The following is a 17,387-nucleotide window of genomic DNA, read 5'->3' as shown; positions in this document are numbered from 1 at the left end:
AATATATTTTTCAAATTTTTCAACTTTAATTTCAGAGAAAATGAATTGATAAGAGAAAACATAGTTTTCTAAAATAGGGAAAAAATATTTTCCATTTTTGATAAAGAGGCAAACATTTTCCATATCTTTTTTCAACAAATATCTTTTCCTTTATTTTTTTTACTTAAAAAATAATAATTTATTTTTATTTTCCTCATTTTCTAGCTAACCATAGGAAGCTCGAGCCTCACCAAAGGCCAGCTAGGGTCCGCCTCACCTCACCCAAGCTCGCTCAAGGCCCTCAACAAGGTTAGGTCCTCGCTAGAGTAGCAAAAGCTATGCAAGGCTCAAGCTTCACCTAAGGTTGCTAGAGGTTGGTAAGGCTCTAGTGAGGCTCGAGCCCCACCCAGTTGGTTGGCCTCAGGCGAGCTCGATCTTGCCTTGTGCCGATTGCCGACCACTTCCATGGCCGGCTAACTAGTGGAGAAAGAAGAAAAAAAAAAAGAAATAAAAGAGATAAAATATTAAAAATAATAATATTATTAAATTTGATTTAAAGAATTAAAATAATAATATTATTATTATTATTGAAAACGAGTGTATCAAAGAAAAAAAATTTCCTTATCAAACAGCCGAAATATTTTTCATTTCATTTTCAAGTTTCAATCAAACACCTGAAAATATTACCATTTAAAAAAATTAGCTTAATGCTAAATCTTTCGTGAAACGAACAGACCATTAATCATGGTTAAATGCGTCTATTTCTTTGCCTTTCTATATATCTATTTTTGATTTGGTGGTTTCTCGGACGTGGAGCAATCTCGAATGATTCGAAGGGTCTTTGTTTCTTCAGTGGGAAGAGCTGGCGCATCTTTTTTGCGGGCTTCTCTCAGATGCCATTTTAGGGGAAAACTCCAAAATTGACTTGTAGATCGCCAGTTTCTTCGTATGCTCCTCAATTATTGCAACTGTACTCGATTTTTTTTCCCGTTTGGCGACGAGCACGTCAATCGAAACTAAAGATGGCCTTGACAATTTTAAGGTTGTTTGGATGAACCGAAATATTTGGAAATTGGACCCATGGTCTTGCATGTGTACACACATACCCATAGACGAGGATACTTTGTACTCAAAGTAATGGTCAGCGACTTCACTAGTTTTCGAAGTATTGATGAAAAGGAAATTTAAAGGTATGAGAATGGAAGTAATTGCGGCCAATCATTTAAATTGTAAGAAACTCAAGATAAAAATAAATTTGCATGAACAATGAATTCTTGATTAATTGGGGATCCTTTATAGAGAGTATAATGTGACTATCTATAGCCCAAAATCAACTATTACAAATGGTTATTGAATTTGACAATGATAACTTCCTCATCCTATGTTCTGAACAAATAAGTTCATAATCCTATATGCATTTACAAGAAATTACAGTAACATTTATCAACAAGAGTTTGCAAAATCCTAAAATATCGGCAATAAATATAATCACCCAACAATTACATTTTTTTCTGTCAATTGCTCACTAGTGATAACTTCCTTAATGAGTTGTCGATGCTCTTTAAGTTGTTGATTGTCTTTTTTCATCAATGACTTCGTTAATATTAACTAAGTCTATCACTTATCGACTCTCTTTTAGAGACCAGGGCACACCGGAAATAGGATTATATTACCCAACCCCACCCCCATAATTACTGGAAAGTGACCCACTCCTAGTCCATGCTTCATGTGGGGGCGCAAAATTCTCTACTAGGATAAGGATTTCCTTGCACTATATGACCCCAATCCATATTTATCTTGAGTTTGGAATATTCAACAAACCCAATGGCAACATGTGACTGATACGAAGGTCGAATTGACATAAATGGGAAAACATAAAGATAATTGACTAGAAGAGTTTACTATAGGAAGTTTACATTAAATAATTAAAGAAGTTAGAAAATTTCGAGCGGTACATCATATATTATAGGCCCATCTCCGCCTTCTCATCTCGACCTTTCTAACCGCACCGGCCTTTCATTAGGAAAAAGCTGCACTTTCCGACGTACGAGCAACTAAAATCGAAGGTGGGAAACTGGAATTGAAACTGAGATTTCACCCAATACAGATCTGATGAACAAACCAGAAAGCCCAGGAATGGAATCGAACTGATTAGACATGTTGGGCCGTTCCGTAATCTTGCGGGGGCCTAAATCACACGTTAGCCCAAATCTAATTCGTGCTTCCCATCGGAAACTTGGACCCCATCTGGTCCAAGTGTCATTTTCCATCGTGACATCGTGCGCCGACATGAGAATGGGCCTCTTTCCGGTTCAACGGGTCAACCCATGATAGCTCCAGCAATTTCCTCATCGGAAAGTATCAGAAAGCATTGCGAATACGGGTTTTACTAGCATATAATATTTAGGTTACTATCAGAAAAATAATTTAGTGTGAGTTATAAATTTGTAAAAGAGTATACCTCATATAATTTATAATTATTTATTGATTTATTTTTTATAGTGCAAAATAGATGATTACTCTTACAGTAAATTAGAGATTATCACCCAATTATTTCTCTTGTGAATATACGGCACTTTTTTGGACAATTGTTATGTAATTTATTAAGAATTACTCAATATTGAAATTAAACTGACCCATTTAAAAAGTTCAAGTGCCTCGAGGACGTAAATTGGTGAAATTTTTGGTTTTTTGGTCAAGTCGATGATTCCGCTGTGAGTAGTCCAGACATCAGCGTCAAGAATAATTGTACCTTCCTTGTCCCACGTTCAAGTCCTAAGAATAAAACCTGTCAAAAAGTGCTGCGTAAGATGCTTTCCGCAAAGAGATTCCGAGCTCCTATGGTGGAGCATCAGCTTTTCCCAAAGTTCTACAGCATAGATTTGCTTGGATTTGATGCCCCAGGTTGAACGGAAAAAAAGATGAAAAAAGATAGATTAAGCTAGGAAATCTTTCTGGGTATTGCAATTGCTTGAAAAGTCGATCCGAAATTTAAACCAACCGAGGGCTAGGTGTCGATTCCTCTGTCTCTTCTTCATTACCTGATGCAATCGGATCCGTCCAACCCAACCCGATTTGTCCGAACTGATTAGAGCTAGTTAGAGATGGCGCTGTAATTCAGAAGCACATTTCGTCGAACTGGTCGTCTGTACCGGTTAGTTCTTCCCTCGGGCTGCAAATTTTCAGTCAAGCGGCAGTTCTTCCATGTCACCAGAAATTGCCCAAATTGCAAAGGAAAGTGACCGGTTATGTACGATGCAAACGTTAGGTAGCTCTCATGGACACCCGAATGCAATCCATTTTTTGCACGATCTCACAAAAACATCGCAGCTTTCCCAAGGCATTTGACAAGTTGGGCCAAAAAACAAGCACCTCATAACGACCAACTCCCTGCTGCAGAAAAGCTTATGCATTTCTTCTAAGATGCCGCCGCGCCCAATTTCAAGAAACTACAACTTTAGAAACACTTCACCAATTACATGAATGACAAGATAATAAGCGCAGATGCAACTGTACAAAATCAAACATCAGTAATCAACTGAGCTAAGGATCTCGCGAGTCCTATCATGATTTCGCTTAAGCTACTGTCACTGCTCTCTCTAGTTTTTTGAAAGCTTTAGCTTGTCATCCGGTTTAGCTTCATTCAACAACGATAAAAAATTGGGTTTTGCTTATATACAAAAACAGAGTCCCATCCTTCTCATTAACGACAGAGATTAGGCCAATGAACTCAGTTAAATACACCACAACTATAGACAAGTACAGGCAGGGCTCCAGTCCCTTCACACCAATATCCCATGATCCGCATGATCATGAAGGAACTGCAGCGAATTCAAGTTGATCTGCATAATCCCAACTTTTGCTGATGAAGCTTCTAACTACATGAAATGAAACAAAGAGACAAAATCCCTAGTCAATGCTTATGTTGCTGGGTGTAGATGTAGTCCAGGTGCGCCTCTGACATAAACCTTCTTTTTAAGCATTCTTCTTCGCCATCGTCGCATATCTCTTCTCCCATCAGCTGCATTGAGTTTTTTAAATAAAAATTCCCACACGACAGAACAAAAGAGCAAATTTAGATCACGAGGAAAAAGAATCGCAGAAAAGGACATGGGAATGCAGTAGGTGAAGGAAAACAATGGGGCTATGCAATGCGTACGTTACGGATCATATCATCACTGCCGTCCATCTTCTCTTGCATAGCACCTCCCGAGCTGGCGATCTTCTTCATCTCTCTCTCTTCAAGCCCTGGAAAAAGTACAGCTTACCACTTAATTAGCCTTTCCTCATCTTTCAAACGGATGATCATGTGGTTGAGGAAGGATCTACTAATAAATGCTTGCAATTACCCGGTTCATTTGCCGCGTGTTTTGCAGCTGAACTTGATGATAGAAGAAGGAAGAGGAGGAAGATTGAAAGAGCATGAGAGTATAAGCCCAACTTCATTATTGTCTGGAGCTTGTATCAGAGATCAGATGGTGGAGAAGATGAGTCTTAGAGAGTTTTGAGAAATGGGGTGATTGGGGCTTTGGAAGGACCAGGAGCACAGTGATGCACTTAAGTACATGCAAAAAGTAAGTGCCACTATGACTCCCTTTCTTCATTCGCCTTTATGGCACAAGCCTCTTTTTTGGGGGAATTAAGACAAGTTTGAAGTCATGTATTTTGCATGACCTTAAAGAGATAGAGAAACCCCCACCCGAAGTAAGATCCACCACCTGGATGTAATCATTACTGTTGAGTTTTTTTTTTTTTTTTTCAATTAGAATGATCAAAAGCTGCAATTGACTTGGTTCGAGTGAAGTGGAATCCAGTCAAGAATTTTCCCTTAGGCAGTGTGTAGCAGGAGTTTTGGGACACGTAATCTGGTGAGGACTTGATGATTTGATTCCTTAGTAAAGCCAAAAGAAAGGTCATGCTTTGCGATTAATTGATCAATATTTTATTATAATTACGTCTGAAGAAAAGGTGCTCAGGTTAGATTTGCTGAAATATGTTGGAACTTTGAACAGTTTTATAGCAAAATTCAAACAAAAAGAGCTAGACATGTTGAAGAGGGTACTTAGTTTGTTGCAAATTAGTTCCCAAAGTGCAAAGCCAAAAAAAGGTCCGAACTCCAATAGCAAGTCAACAGATACACCCATGTTCTAGGAAAACAACCTCACGATACCCGTCTCAGGGAAATGCAAAATATCGGGCCGTTGAAGTTTGTATGAACAACTCTAAATTCAACCATGTGAGGTACGAGACTCTTGAGATATATTAGTCCGTACTCGGTCAAATATCAATTCTCTTAAGCTCCAGCTAATTTGAGCATCGGAGGGTGCCCAAAATCCCATTCCCAAGATGGGATTTACCTATTTGTAGCGTGCAGAGCCGGATCAAGAGCTAAGTGATCCAAGAAGAGCTAGCGCGAGTGAAATGGAGTCGTGGGTCAAGTCACTTTCGACCGTTTCCCAACGTGAGATGGGAATCGATCGGCATCGACACTCGAAAAGCAAAGGAAAGCAAAATCCTGACAAAATTCACGAGAAATCAATTCACGAAAGTCCGGAAGTCCTGAGAGAGACTGTGCTTTACGTCACTGTCTGCCGACAAGTGGTCCACGTAGTTCAGAAATCAATGCAGTGTGGTGGGCGGTGTGTTCACTTTTCCGACAGAGAGCGCCCGGGAAGTCAACCTTCTTGAAAGAACACACTAACCATCGTTCAATCCTTTCGATTCGAGTTAATTACAGTGCAGAGTCACGGTTCGCGCTGGAGAAACGCATGGCTCTTTTTCATTCGACAGCTGTAGTGCATGCCCAATGCCCACATGTTTCATCTTTTGATGTGATGGGGATACACGCGGGCAAGATTCTCTGAGTTATCATGCTGCGAAAAGCAATTAAACCATGCAAACGTCCGTCCAAAGTCCGGACGCACGATTAACTAGGCGCGTGTTTAGCATCTCTTTTTTGGGGGATTTGGGTACATGTTTGTTTTTATATGGTTAAGAAAATTTGCTGTAAAATTAAAGCTAAAAAAGAGAAAGAGAATAGTTAAAATGATCGAAACGCCTTTCCTCATTTCCACAGAAAACCGGTAGATATTATATACATCGTGCAAGAACACCTTTTGTTTCATGACCAAAGAAAAATGATGCGCCTTTTTGTTTTATTTCTAACTTCGGCTATTATTATTTCCTGCTCTTAAGATGTTTTAATAGTCAGCGGCACTCAAACATTTTCAACCGGATCAAATTTGACAGTGCACGCAAATTGTTCTGTCCGGGTCCGCTTGTATCACGCAACATTCCAGTTCTAGGGCAATGGAGGCGGCTCCAAATTTTTGGAAGAAGTTGTGACTTGGATAAGAAAACTGCCACATTCACCGCCAAACTCTCGAAATTTCGGTATTTGAGATGTGATTTTTATCTGATATCGAACCTTTTTATGACTTTAAAAGCATTCAAAGTCAGTTGCGACCGCATGGAATCTTCATATAGTTTTCTAAAGTTTTGAGTGGAATTCTAATTGTCATCTTGACAGATGAGTAGCCTCAAATCCAAACGTTCCGGGTTTAGAATGAATTGAAGAGGCATGTGGGCAGGAAAGGATGGTTTCGTAAGTCGGTCGGTCCAAGAAAGCGTTGTGAAGTTTCTCGGCCAAAGCATAAAGCCCAGAGGACAAAGTTATCTTTGTCTGGGTTGAAGCCCATGAAGTTCTTCGAGTGAAGCCCACGAAGTACTCCTAGATCTCAATATTTTTTCTTAAACCTTGGTTAAATTTAGGGGTGAATGGTTTTAAGAATCATCTAGAACCTTGAACCTATCCATCAAAATCGGTTCCCAAATTTTTGGAACCTAAAACTTACCTAAATACTTTGGAACTTGAAATCTATGTTGTCACAGGTTACAAGTTTTACCTAGCCTCAACCTATATTTTCAATTGAACAATTGTAATGAAATAATCACCTCTAATTACTGTTATTTGCTATTATAATTTACTAACCATAACTCATATTTAGACATACAAAGAATATAAAATATTAATAAAGTAAAAATCTTAGTTATGAATATGTCGTAAATGAAAACTCCAACCAGTGGTTCTAGATTATACACTCATCATTGGACACTGTGAAATACTACAAGATTATAGGAAGACATCGAACAAGAGAAACACAAACACTTGTTCTAAGTGTCGGGTTCCAAGGACTTGAAACCTATTCATCAAAATAGATCTCCAAATTTTCAGAACTTGAAACTTACCTTCAATACATCGAATCTAGGATTGGGCATCGGTCCAATTCTCCGATTTTCAATTCTATCATAAAACCATGCTCACGCTTGGTTAAATTAGATTCAAAAGTGCCCAAAAAAAAGCTCAAAAGTACCCAAAGAAAAAAGGAACAAAAGCCAAGCTAGATCAACATTGGGTTGGAGGGCCAGCAACCCTTACTAGTGAGCCCTTTCTTGGATTTGCTTTGCAGCAACAGTGGTGCTAGTGTCACAACCACTACACGAGGGTCAGTCCTTCTTTGTGGTGGATGAGGGTCATCAGCCCTTGTCAGCACCAAGGCAAAGTGGAGAGCGACAACACCTTGAGCTTTGTCCATTTAAAAAAAAAAAAAAAAACAAACAAACAAAAGAAAATTAGCTTCTTTAAATTTTATATTATTTCTTTTCTTTGCAAATTTTCCAATCATTTTTGTTTTTATTGGGTGCCACGTGTCTTTGAAAGGTAAAAATAAAAATAAAAAGTCATATCAGCATCTTGCGTTAGCCAAATTAGAAGAAATAAAGAGGGATTTGATTACATTATTTTAACAAGTATTAGGACTTTACACCATCCGAAACTTTTAAGACTCGGTTGTATTTTCGCGATGACTTCTAGATCTTCCGGCGCACTCATCTCATAAAAATTGAGGAAAAGACATATTTCAACTCGAAGAAAAACAGACCAACTGAGAGTTAGAAGAAAACGTGCGGTCATAGAGGCCACACTCACCAACTTAAAAGGAAAAGGAGATACTTCCTACCCCCTCTGCCAACTTATCATATTTTTATTTTGCTAATTCTAACGAGACTGTCGTTGTTGCCGATTTATTTATTTATTTTCTTTGTCCTAAGCACAAAATTTACCTCGTTAATTAACCCCACGTGTCTCATTTCCACACTCTCGTTCGTCGCCCTTTGTTTATTTGTTTATTTTTTGTCGAAGTCACTCTTTGTTTATTACTAGCTCGTGTATCTCCCCGGTTTTGAGAAAGAAAAAATGCCAATAAGTGAAATTACTAGGATAAGTGAAATTATATCCCACTCGTTTAATAACCCTAAGTTTGAACCAACTACGAAATATGACCTTTCATTATTTGCAAACCGTGTCAATTAGGTAAAGCGTCCTTATTACCATTTAATCTGCTGTCATAAAACCCTTTAAGGAAAATGTTGCCGGCGCGTACAAAAGAAAATTCATTTGGTAGGTGGAAAATCCATATGAATGCGAGAAACAATGTTCATACATGTCACTTGGCAACTCTATCATGAATATGACATACTTAAAGTCCCAAAAGAAAACCAAAACTCTTATTTTAGATCTAATCTCAATTCTATTCCCCAATATTTTTTTGTCTAGAATAAAATTTTCAACTTTCACTCTAACCCCAAATCTACATAAACGTTTAAAAGTTATTATCAATTTCTTCAAGATTATCACCACCAGGAATCTACTATTATTCCATATGATGATAAGGTAAAGTTGCAGGTTCTAAAGGGCTTTAATGTTTATAATTTTGAAGAAACCGGGGGTGACTTTTGGATGTGTTGATAGATTAGAACTAGAGTGAATTTTGGGGGATTTATTTTAGACAAAAATAAACTTGGGGCAAAATTAAAATTGAACCGAAAATTAAGGGTTATTTAGAAAATTGGCCTTTTTTATTGGCCAATGAGAAAACTTTCCGAATAAACGAATAATGTACGGTTAATCCAATTTTTGTTGCTTATTTAAACTCGTTTTGCCGACAGAGAATCGATTTTTCAATGGACAAAGGAATCAAGTGAAACATATGATATTAAGGGCTGAATCTGTCTTGAAGAAGGGGAGAAGGATTCCAAGGTGAAGCGTCTCTCGAGACTCCAACTTAGCTCAACTACAATCCTCCAAAAGTTTGGTGGAAGTTTTTAGGTCAAGTCACGCAAGAAAGGAATCTTAAAAAATTTAATAAAAAAAGTTTTTGTGCCGACATTTTGCAGTCGCTTGCATAATCGAAGTGCCGATATCGATGTCTTAAAAAGCTCGCTCTGAGAGACTTTAACTCTCTCCCAAATATCTTTTCATGAGAATCTTTATAGAATATGTTGATATTCTAATCACATTATGCGAAATGCTTTTGTGAAAGGAATTGTTCATGGTGATGAACATTGCTTCATGGCTTGTTTAAGAGTCGTCTGCTTAGCTCTTATATTTTTCTTTTTTTTTCTTTTTTGGTATGAAAAAAGGCTAAAGTCGAATAAAAAATTTAATGTCATAAATTTTTTATCTTTTAATATATTTTTATTTAATCTAATATTTATTTTACTTCCAACTTCGCTCGTAGTTGGTAATAACCTCGGTAGTGGGTGCGAACATCGCTAATCCTTCCGTGGAAAAGCCCAAATCCAATGGGCGGACAAGACTAGAGCGGTATCTCTACAAAAGCACATAGCTTTTTGGACAGAATTTCAACCTGGACCCCCCCAGGGAAACGTTTCTCGAGTACAATATCTTCTTATCGCAGCACGTAATCGTGGGTCTTGTAGCAATATACCGAGAAGCCACTCTACTCTACCGTGACAACATGTAAGTCGAATTTAAAATGGTTCGTTTAAACCCTATCGATGTCTACTTCGAGTGAATTTGAAATCATTAGAAATGTAACTCGATCTACTTCATAATTATAAAAGAGGCATCGCGTGGCATTACGCAAACCGAAAAGGAAAAGTAGAGTTTAGAGCATATTTATTGCATAAAGTTGGATTAGGCATTTGTTACTTTTGTTTTCGTCATCGGAAATTGCATAGTAGACCGTTTCTTAAAATACTTTTGGAGTTGATTATTGGTATGATGGTTTGAGAAATGCTATATAATATGCATTTCTTGATGAATTGAATTGCGAAAGATTTTAGTTATTGTCAATATATGATCAGAATTTTTAAGGTGTTACCAGTATTATGTGCCCATCTTATCTCGATAATACGACTTAATTAGGAGAAACTATACAAGACTCTCTCATTAGCTATGTTGTGTTATAGTCCTGCCGTAAAGCGCCGTGGCTTTATGTTTGGTAATACCTATGTAAAAAATGCAGCACTTTAATATTGGGTGAGACGGTACTCCAAGAACTGCCATAAATCGCTGCAACTTTTCTAACAGTTGCAGTTATGAGGTATGTGCCGAACATCTTGTGAAAAGTAGCGACACCTCCTTTCCACAGCCGAAACTATGGTGGAGGAAAAGCCGTATCAAACCGCCTCTTAATCAAAAGAAAAGCTCATCAATAGAATAAAAAACAAAAAGTCTACTTAAGTTACTTAAATTTTCAACAATTGAATAAAATCGAAACTAAACGTACGCCTTGTCACAATCATTCATGATGAAGCGATCATCTATCACCCAAAATATGAAAAGTCCTAAACCGACCGCCCGCCGATTAGGTGGATGATCTTGAATGAAAACGGAGGAAAAAGAAACTCGAGCAACGAAAGCTGCGGCGGCAACAAAGAGGACGACCGGCCACGGGCCCAAGTGGGGGGGGGAGGAGGAGGAAGCACGGACGCACGTCAGCGAGAGGTGTGGAGATCGTCATTGCCCCCACCATCGGCAGTAGCTCTCAACCACTAAACGCGCGCGCATCTTTCTTCACCTACCACGGAAGTCACGAACCACCATCTCATCATGCCTTCCCCTCTCTCTCTCTCTCTCTCTCTCTCTCTCTCTCCCCTCCCGTGCTCACCAAACCCCTTCCCCTCCCTTCCCCTCCATTAGAATAATGCAGCAGGGGACAGCAACTTCATTCTCCCTCCAATCATCACGTCCACATCTGCTCACGTCTCTTAACCCCCCGCCAGCATCGACCGAAATGGGGACCGAATCAGGTCGAGAATCTAACGATACGCATCCCCCCCCTTAAACTTTTTGGCAAATCCAGGTGCGCCTTTGCACCCGCGGGAACGTGCTCCCGTCGAGTTCGGTATTTTTTGGCCTAGGATGGTGTCGAGGATCTGGTTTTCCAGGTGCCTACCACGACCCAACTTGTCTATTATTATTATCGAAAAGCTTCTTAGACAAGGCCTCGCAGATCGTTCTGACGGCTTCTTTTTGGTAGGTATTGATACGGACAGGCCATGTAGAGACAGGGTCGGGCCCGACCTAATGTCGTGGCTTGTCGAATGATTGACGTTTGGAATTGATGATCAATTTCAACAGCAGCGACAGCCTTTCCTTATCAATTTCCCCGATTAGTGAATGGCATCATTCGTCTTGCCCTAACATTGATTAGGCGATGATTAGCAACGTGGAGGAAACTGTTTAGAAATATGCTGAAAGATGTTTAGGATATTTACTCTAAATTTTGTATATATCTTTTGATTGTGCAAATATAATAATTAGCCCGTGTACCCTTCATTAATTATAGAGCGAAAATATACCAATTCTACTTTATTTCCTCTTATGCACTATTATTATTGACTTTGTATCAGAGCCACCGTTTCTCTATAAAGCCTAAGTGTACCCCAAGCATCTCCGTGCACACCCCAATAAATTCATTCTACCAATCAACAATATTCACTTCATGCAACACAAATGTCATTTAAGAAAATACTTAATTCAATCCATTTGACAATGGTCATGTTTCGATGCTGACCACATCGGATATGTCACCCAATCAAGTGTGCACCAAATGCGCACTTGGGTGAACACCCGTGTACTTTAGGATTAACTAACTCTCATACCAAGAAAAGAACGATGAATAAAAATTGAGAAATTTCTGTATATTTCAATATAACATATTAAAAAGTACATCAACTTATTTATAAGCTTTACTAGATGACTATCTAAGAAAATTAAATTAGATATGCATAATCAAAAGAGATATAGAAAATTAGAGGAAATATTTTTAATATCTCTAGTAAATATTTAAATATTTCTAACATCACCTCAAATTCAAAGTGCATAGAAGACGTTGATGGCAGATGATGCAGCGTCCGCTAGCTGTTTCGTGGCAAAACTTTTGGATCTAATCTAGCTGGTTTAAGGACGGGGAGTTTGGTGATAGTGTTGGCTTTCTCAAAATGACGTGCAAGGAGAAACAAGCAGTCGATGTAGCTAATTTGCGAAAGAGAAACTAAATGATGCGACCTATACGGCTAGCAACGTTGCATCAAGTGGTCTATATGACTATCAGCAATGTGGCTGGCATCGAGAAAAAATTACTTCCGTGAAAAAAAAAAAAAAAAAAAGAGGCTAGACTGGTCAGTTTGATCAAATGTCTCTGACAGACACAAACCCGATTCAAGGCCCCAAATCCGGCGGCGCTCAGTTTGTGCAGAGTTCTGCATAGAAGCTGAGCAAAACCTAGAGGCGGATTCGCTCAACACGAGAAACGCATGATGGAAAAAGTTGACAATGCGCAACCTAACTATTACAATATGGATCCAGAAAACGACATCGTGTGGTTCAATCTAGACGTGTGACTCCACCTAAGAGCGATCATCGTTTACCCATCTTCGCTTGACTTTGCAGTCGTGGTCCACCTTTACCCAGAAGTATGCACTTCTTTCCACCATAGATATTCGATTGAAATAATAAAATATCCAAGAGAAAATATCTGCTTCTTCGCAACTATTGACAGCATATTCATCGTATTATCAAAACTCCATGCTTGAACAAGTCTTGTTATGTGCAAAAGCTACAGTCAAAAGAATGTAGCTCGAGCCTTCTTATGAATGACTTCAGGGAAATAGCTTTCACAAACTTATTTTAGTGAACTAAACCTTAGTATCAATTGATCAAGTATGATTCGCAATCGAAGTCCATAAATTAAGGGAGAGGGGAGGGCAAACAAAAGGAGGGAGAGGAAAATAAGAATATGCAACGAAATCATATTCATATCTACAAGTAAATTCATAGGGTGAATTGAAAAACAAGTTAGTCTAGAGAGCACTTCCAAGGCATATTCTTTCACCAGTTGCCTTCTCGACATGTGCACCCATTCCATTTTATTGACCAACTAATCATAAAAGGATAGTGAATTGAAATTCTTAAAATTTATTATAAAAGTGTAATTGAAACATAGAACTTTAAAAAAATATAATTAAATCCTAAAATTTATCATGAAAGTGCAATCGACTTTTAACACTTAAAAGAAATAATTAAATTCTAAAACTTATCAAAAAATACAATTAAGTCGATGTACTTATCCCAATAATAATTTTTTTGTTGCCAAACCTTGCTCGTAAAAATTTCAGTTGTTGAGCCAAATCATTAAAACTACTTAACAAGCTCAGTGACGCACAAAAAAAAAAAAAAAAAAAAAAAATCGATCTCCCATGAAATTGCCCCATTGCACATGTGGATCAGATGCACATATCTTGCATCCATTGATAGATCCCATGTGAAGGTAAACAGACTCATCAATGCATGCAATGTCGTGATGAAGAAACCGCCAGAAACCTGCTAAGACATCGGCTATGAAGCAAGTCAACTGAAAAAGCGTACTCGACGCTGATTAGCGGATGCGTTTCCGAGGATAGTTACTGTAACAGGTGAAGAAAAATTAACGACGGGACCAGTAGCCAAAACCAAACCGAACACTAACATGCGGGATCCTCTGTTTGCTCCGAGGACGGACGATGTGGTCCTCCCTCCTCCGCCCTCTGCGCCACTTGCCAGTCCTAAGCTTCGGGTCCAACGCACGCGCTCACTGGTTCTTTTTCACTAGGTGGATACGGATCCATCACGTGAATTTCCCCCCGGTTCATGCTCTTTAGGTACCTTCTCTACTGTCCTAAATAGGATTTAGTTATTCGATATGTGTCGTCATACACTATAAATCTTACGAACTAGTTCGGTTTCGGGCTTTTGGCTGTATAGGTAGCCTCAATTCATAACGATTTCCTGAGCAATTGTAAGATGCAAGAGTATTTTCAAGCTCCCCACTTTCCGGAGTTCAAATTTCCTAATTCCAAACCCGTCGATCGAACCGCCCCATTATTGGCGGCAAAACATAGAATATGGGTTATGGACAGTAGCGACCTTGATTACATAAAAGAAAATAAACACGTTATTCTCCCTGATTCTCAAAATCATAAATCAAATCCAATGAATGTGTGCTCCATCTTGGAGCACCACACCTCACCCCACCTACCCCCCCTTTATATAAATTAATTTAACTGGGCCCCATCGCCATCGCCAGGTTGGCACGTTCACGTCCGCACGTAAAAGCGGCTCGCAAGAGCGAGACAGAGCGCGAGCGAAAGCCAAGAGGAAAAAGGATGGGGTGGACGCTGATTATAGACGGCGACAATGTAAATTTACTTTACAGTTTAACCAGAATACAGAGATCTCAACATTCAAGAAGAGGAGAGAAAAGCGAAAAATATCGACTGTTTCTTCTTAAATGATCTGAACGAACCCAGGCTTCCCGGTTCAAGAACACAGCAGGGGAAAGACAGATTGAGCGGGCAACCATGGATTCAGATTCTTACACGTAACACCCCACGAATTCAGACAAGCCTAAACATCATCTTCTTCGCCCTCCCTACCTACACAGCTTCACATATTTACCCACCAACTCCGGTGTTTTGCGTTCTGGGTTGGCGTTTCACAATCATTCACGAACAAACCCAACCCCCCCATTATAGAAAAGAGAAAGATTGACAAAGAAATGAACCAATGGGACTAGGAAGAAGAGAAGGGAAAACGAAAAATCCTCTGTCTGTGCAGTACACGGCAGTCAATTAACACTTGCTCTGTTTATTTTTGGAATTTTTTTTCTTATTTATTTGTACTATGAATTGTGCTGCTTCATTCTTCGGGGTAGGGCTAATCTCCCCTGGAGGGACACCATGGCGTCATGTCCATGGGATAGCTCCCCAGGACCCTGAGGAAGGACGTGAACTCCTGCACTTCCGCGAGCGCGTTCTGGGCCCTGACCTCCGCGAGAGACGCCTCGAAGTCGACGTAGAACATGTACTCGAAGTGCTTCGCCGTGCCGACGTTGGCGTCGTCGACGAGCCGGATGGGCCGGTTCCGGTGGGGCCTCGACTCGATCTTGGTCAGACTGATGTTCCGGAACGCGAACGCCGAGAGCACCTTGAACAGCACGCTCGTCCCCTTGTCGTGCGCGAACACGATGCTCGTCTTGAACGGCCGGTCCGTCCGCGGGATGATGGGCTCACGCGCCAGCATCACAAACCGGGTCACGTTGCTCGAGTCGTCCTGGATCCCGTCCGCCAGGATCTGGAGCCCGTACAGCTCCGCCGCGCGCGCGCTCGCAATCGCCGCCGTGTCGCGGAGGTTGTTCGCCGCGATGTACTCCGCGGCCCCGGCGGTGTCGTCCACGGCCTCGCGCGCCGCCTGCGGGGCCAGCTTCGTCAGGGTGTGCTCGCACTGGGAGAGCGCCTGCGGGTGCGAGATCACGCGCGAGAGGTACTCCACGCGCGTGCCGGGGAGCGCGAGGAGGCAATGGTGGACCGGGAGCTGGACCTCGCCGACGATGTGGAGGCGGTGGCGGAGGAGGAGGTCGTAGTTCCGGTGGATCGAGCCGCCGAGGGAGTTCTCCACCGGCAAGACGGCGCGGTCCGCGATCCAGAGCTCCACGGCCTGGAAGGCGACCTCGAACTGGTCGCACGGGATCGCCTCGCACTTCGGATAGGCTTTCCCGGCGGCTGCTTCGGAGTAGGCTCCGGGGACGCCCTGGTAGGCCACGCGGAGCTGAGAACCGTGCATAGGAGCCGGGGACAGGTCGGTGATGGTGAGCGGCTTGGGCGGCTGGGGGGCGGTAGGTGGGAGCTTGTTGTTGACGTCGATGGGGACGAGGGTGAGGTCGACGGCGGCCTTGTGCCCGTTGACGGAGGCGACGCTGTCGGATCGGCCGCCGTTGGCGTCGTCGGCGGTGGAGGGGGGCTGGCTGTCCTGGCAGATGATCTTGCTGGCGAGGATGGCGCAGGAGCTCTGCCAGTCGGCCTTGCAGGAGCCGACGCCGTTGGGGTAGTGGACCGAGTCGGACCGGTAGGCGCACCGGGTCGGGTGGTGGGCGGCGGCGGGGACTCGGGCGAGCAGCGGCGGGCGTGGGGTCGGGCGGATGACGGACCTGAGGCTGGTTGGAGTTTGAGGGGATAGGGACTGCATTTTGTGGGTACAACAGCAGGGATAAGTACGAAAGAGAAGGAGAGAAATTGGAGAGGAGCAGGGGGAAAAACTAGAGCGAATAATAAATTAACCCAAGGGGAGATAGAAAAAGCTTGGAGTTTCTTCTCGGGGCGAGAAGGGAAACCTCAAGCTGAGGGAGGGAGGGAGAGAGAAGGGGTTTCTTATATGAGGGGAGCGGGGAAGGGGAGTAGGGGGAGAGTTGAGAGGAGGAGGAGGAGGAAAGGATTGGTGAGGAAGTGGTTCGGTCAATCTCTCACCTACCCCTTCCTCTTCCTTCTCTTTCCACCTCTCTCTCTCTCTCTCTCTCTCTCTATTTTTCCTTTTCTTTTATTTTCATTTCGACCAATCAACATGTGCACGTTTCACTCGAATTGAATTAGACGACAAAATATCTTTATCAAAAATCGATTTTCATTTGAGGCGACAGATTCCGTAGCGACTTTTAATAAAGAATATTATACATAAAACAAGAGGATTAATATCTTTACTTCAATTGAAATTGAGCGTATACAAGTTGTATCGGAATTTAATCATCGATAAAATCTAAAATCGCCATCACTTCTACAAAACCCAGCATATACAAATTATGCTAAAATTTAATAAACAATGAAGCTTGAGAAGATAAAAATGTCCAATGCCAAAACTTAATCGACCACACGAGTTTGGAAATTATAACTACCGTGCAAAAATGTAAGGATATCCTTGTACCATCACCAACCATACGTATATCAACAGTTAATAATGGTCATCGATATAGATCAATATTGATGATATTTATTATGGTTGTTCATGAGTGTAATAATAAGTTGCACTCTAGTCATGAGCTTATGCATATCGATGAGCTGGTTAATTTTTTGTGCAAATAGTGCACAACTAGACATTTTAGGATAGAGTTTGGGACAACATATTTCCACTCCTGTATGACTCAGTCTATCCAATTTTTACCAAAAAGATAAAATTGCTATCTATCATTCTATTGCAATTTAAATTATTGGTCCCATATTTATCTACTTTCTTT

General features: G+C 41.0%; 2 protein-coding genes across 2 annotated transcripts; both read right to left on the bottom strand.

Moving 5' to 3' along the window:
- Positions 1–3,653: 3,653 nt before the first annotated feature.
- LOC104434015 (putative phytosulfokines 6) lies at positions 3,654–4,549 on the bottom strand. Its single transcript, XM_010046957.3, has 3 exons — positions 4,329–4,549; positions 4,139–4,227; positions 3,654–4,000 (listed from the first exon to the last, which is right to left on the bottom strand). Exons 1-3 carry the CDS (start codon positions 4,423–4,425, stop codon positions 3,893–3,895), a joined length of 294 nt encoding a protein of 97 aa, XP_010045259.1. The 5' UTR covers positions 4,426–4,549; the 3' UTR covers positions 3,654–3,892.
- A 10,028-nt stretch (positions 4,550–14,577) lies between these two features.
- Positions 14,578–16,523, bottom strand: LOC104434014 (arogenate dehydratase 1-like). Its single transcript, XM_010046956.3, has one exon. It carries the CDS (start codon positions 16,346–16,348, stop codon positions 15,041–15,043), a length of 1,308 nt encoding a protein of 435 aa, XP_010045258.1. The 5' UTR covers positions 16,349–16,523; the 3' UTR covers positions 14,578–15,040.
- Between the last annotated feature and the right edge of the window lie 864 nt (positions 16,524–17,387).

Source organism: Eucalyptus grandis, chromosome 6 (assembly GCF_016545825.1).
Source record: "Eucalyptus grandis isolate ANBG69807.140 chromosome 6, ASM1654582v1, whole genome shotgun sequence".
NCBI classification, from domain to species: Eukaryota; Viridiplantae; Streptophyta; class Magnoliopsida; order Myrtales; family Myrtaceae; genus Eucalyptus; species Eucalyptus grandis.
Note: the sequence above shows the minus strand (reverse complement) of the source record. Positions and strands in the feature narration are given on the sequence as shown.

Excerpts from the sequence above, each read along its gene's own strand:
- LOC104434015 (XM_010046957.3), bottom strand. The coding sequence starts at position 4,425 with ATGAAGTTGGGCTTATACTCTCATGCTCTTTCAATCTTCCTCCTCTTC. Across the intron at positions 4,228-4,328 it reads ACACGCGGCAAATGAACCGG|GGCTTGAAGAGAGAGAGATG; the intron begins GTAATTGCAAGC and ends TACTTTTTCCAG. Across the intron at positions 4,001-4,138 it reads GTGATGATATGATCCGTAAC|CTGATGGGAGAAGAGATATG; the intron begins GTACGCATTGCA and ends AACTCAATGCAG.
- LOC104434014 (XM_010046956.3), bottom strand. The coding sequence starts at position 16,348 with ATGCAGTCCCTATCCCCTCAAACTCCAACCAGCCTCAGGTCCGTCATC.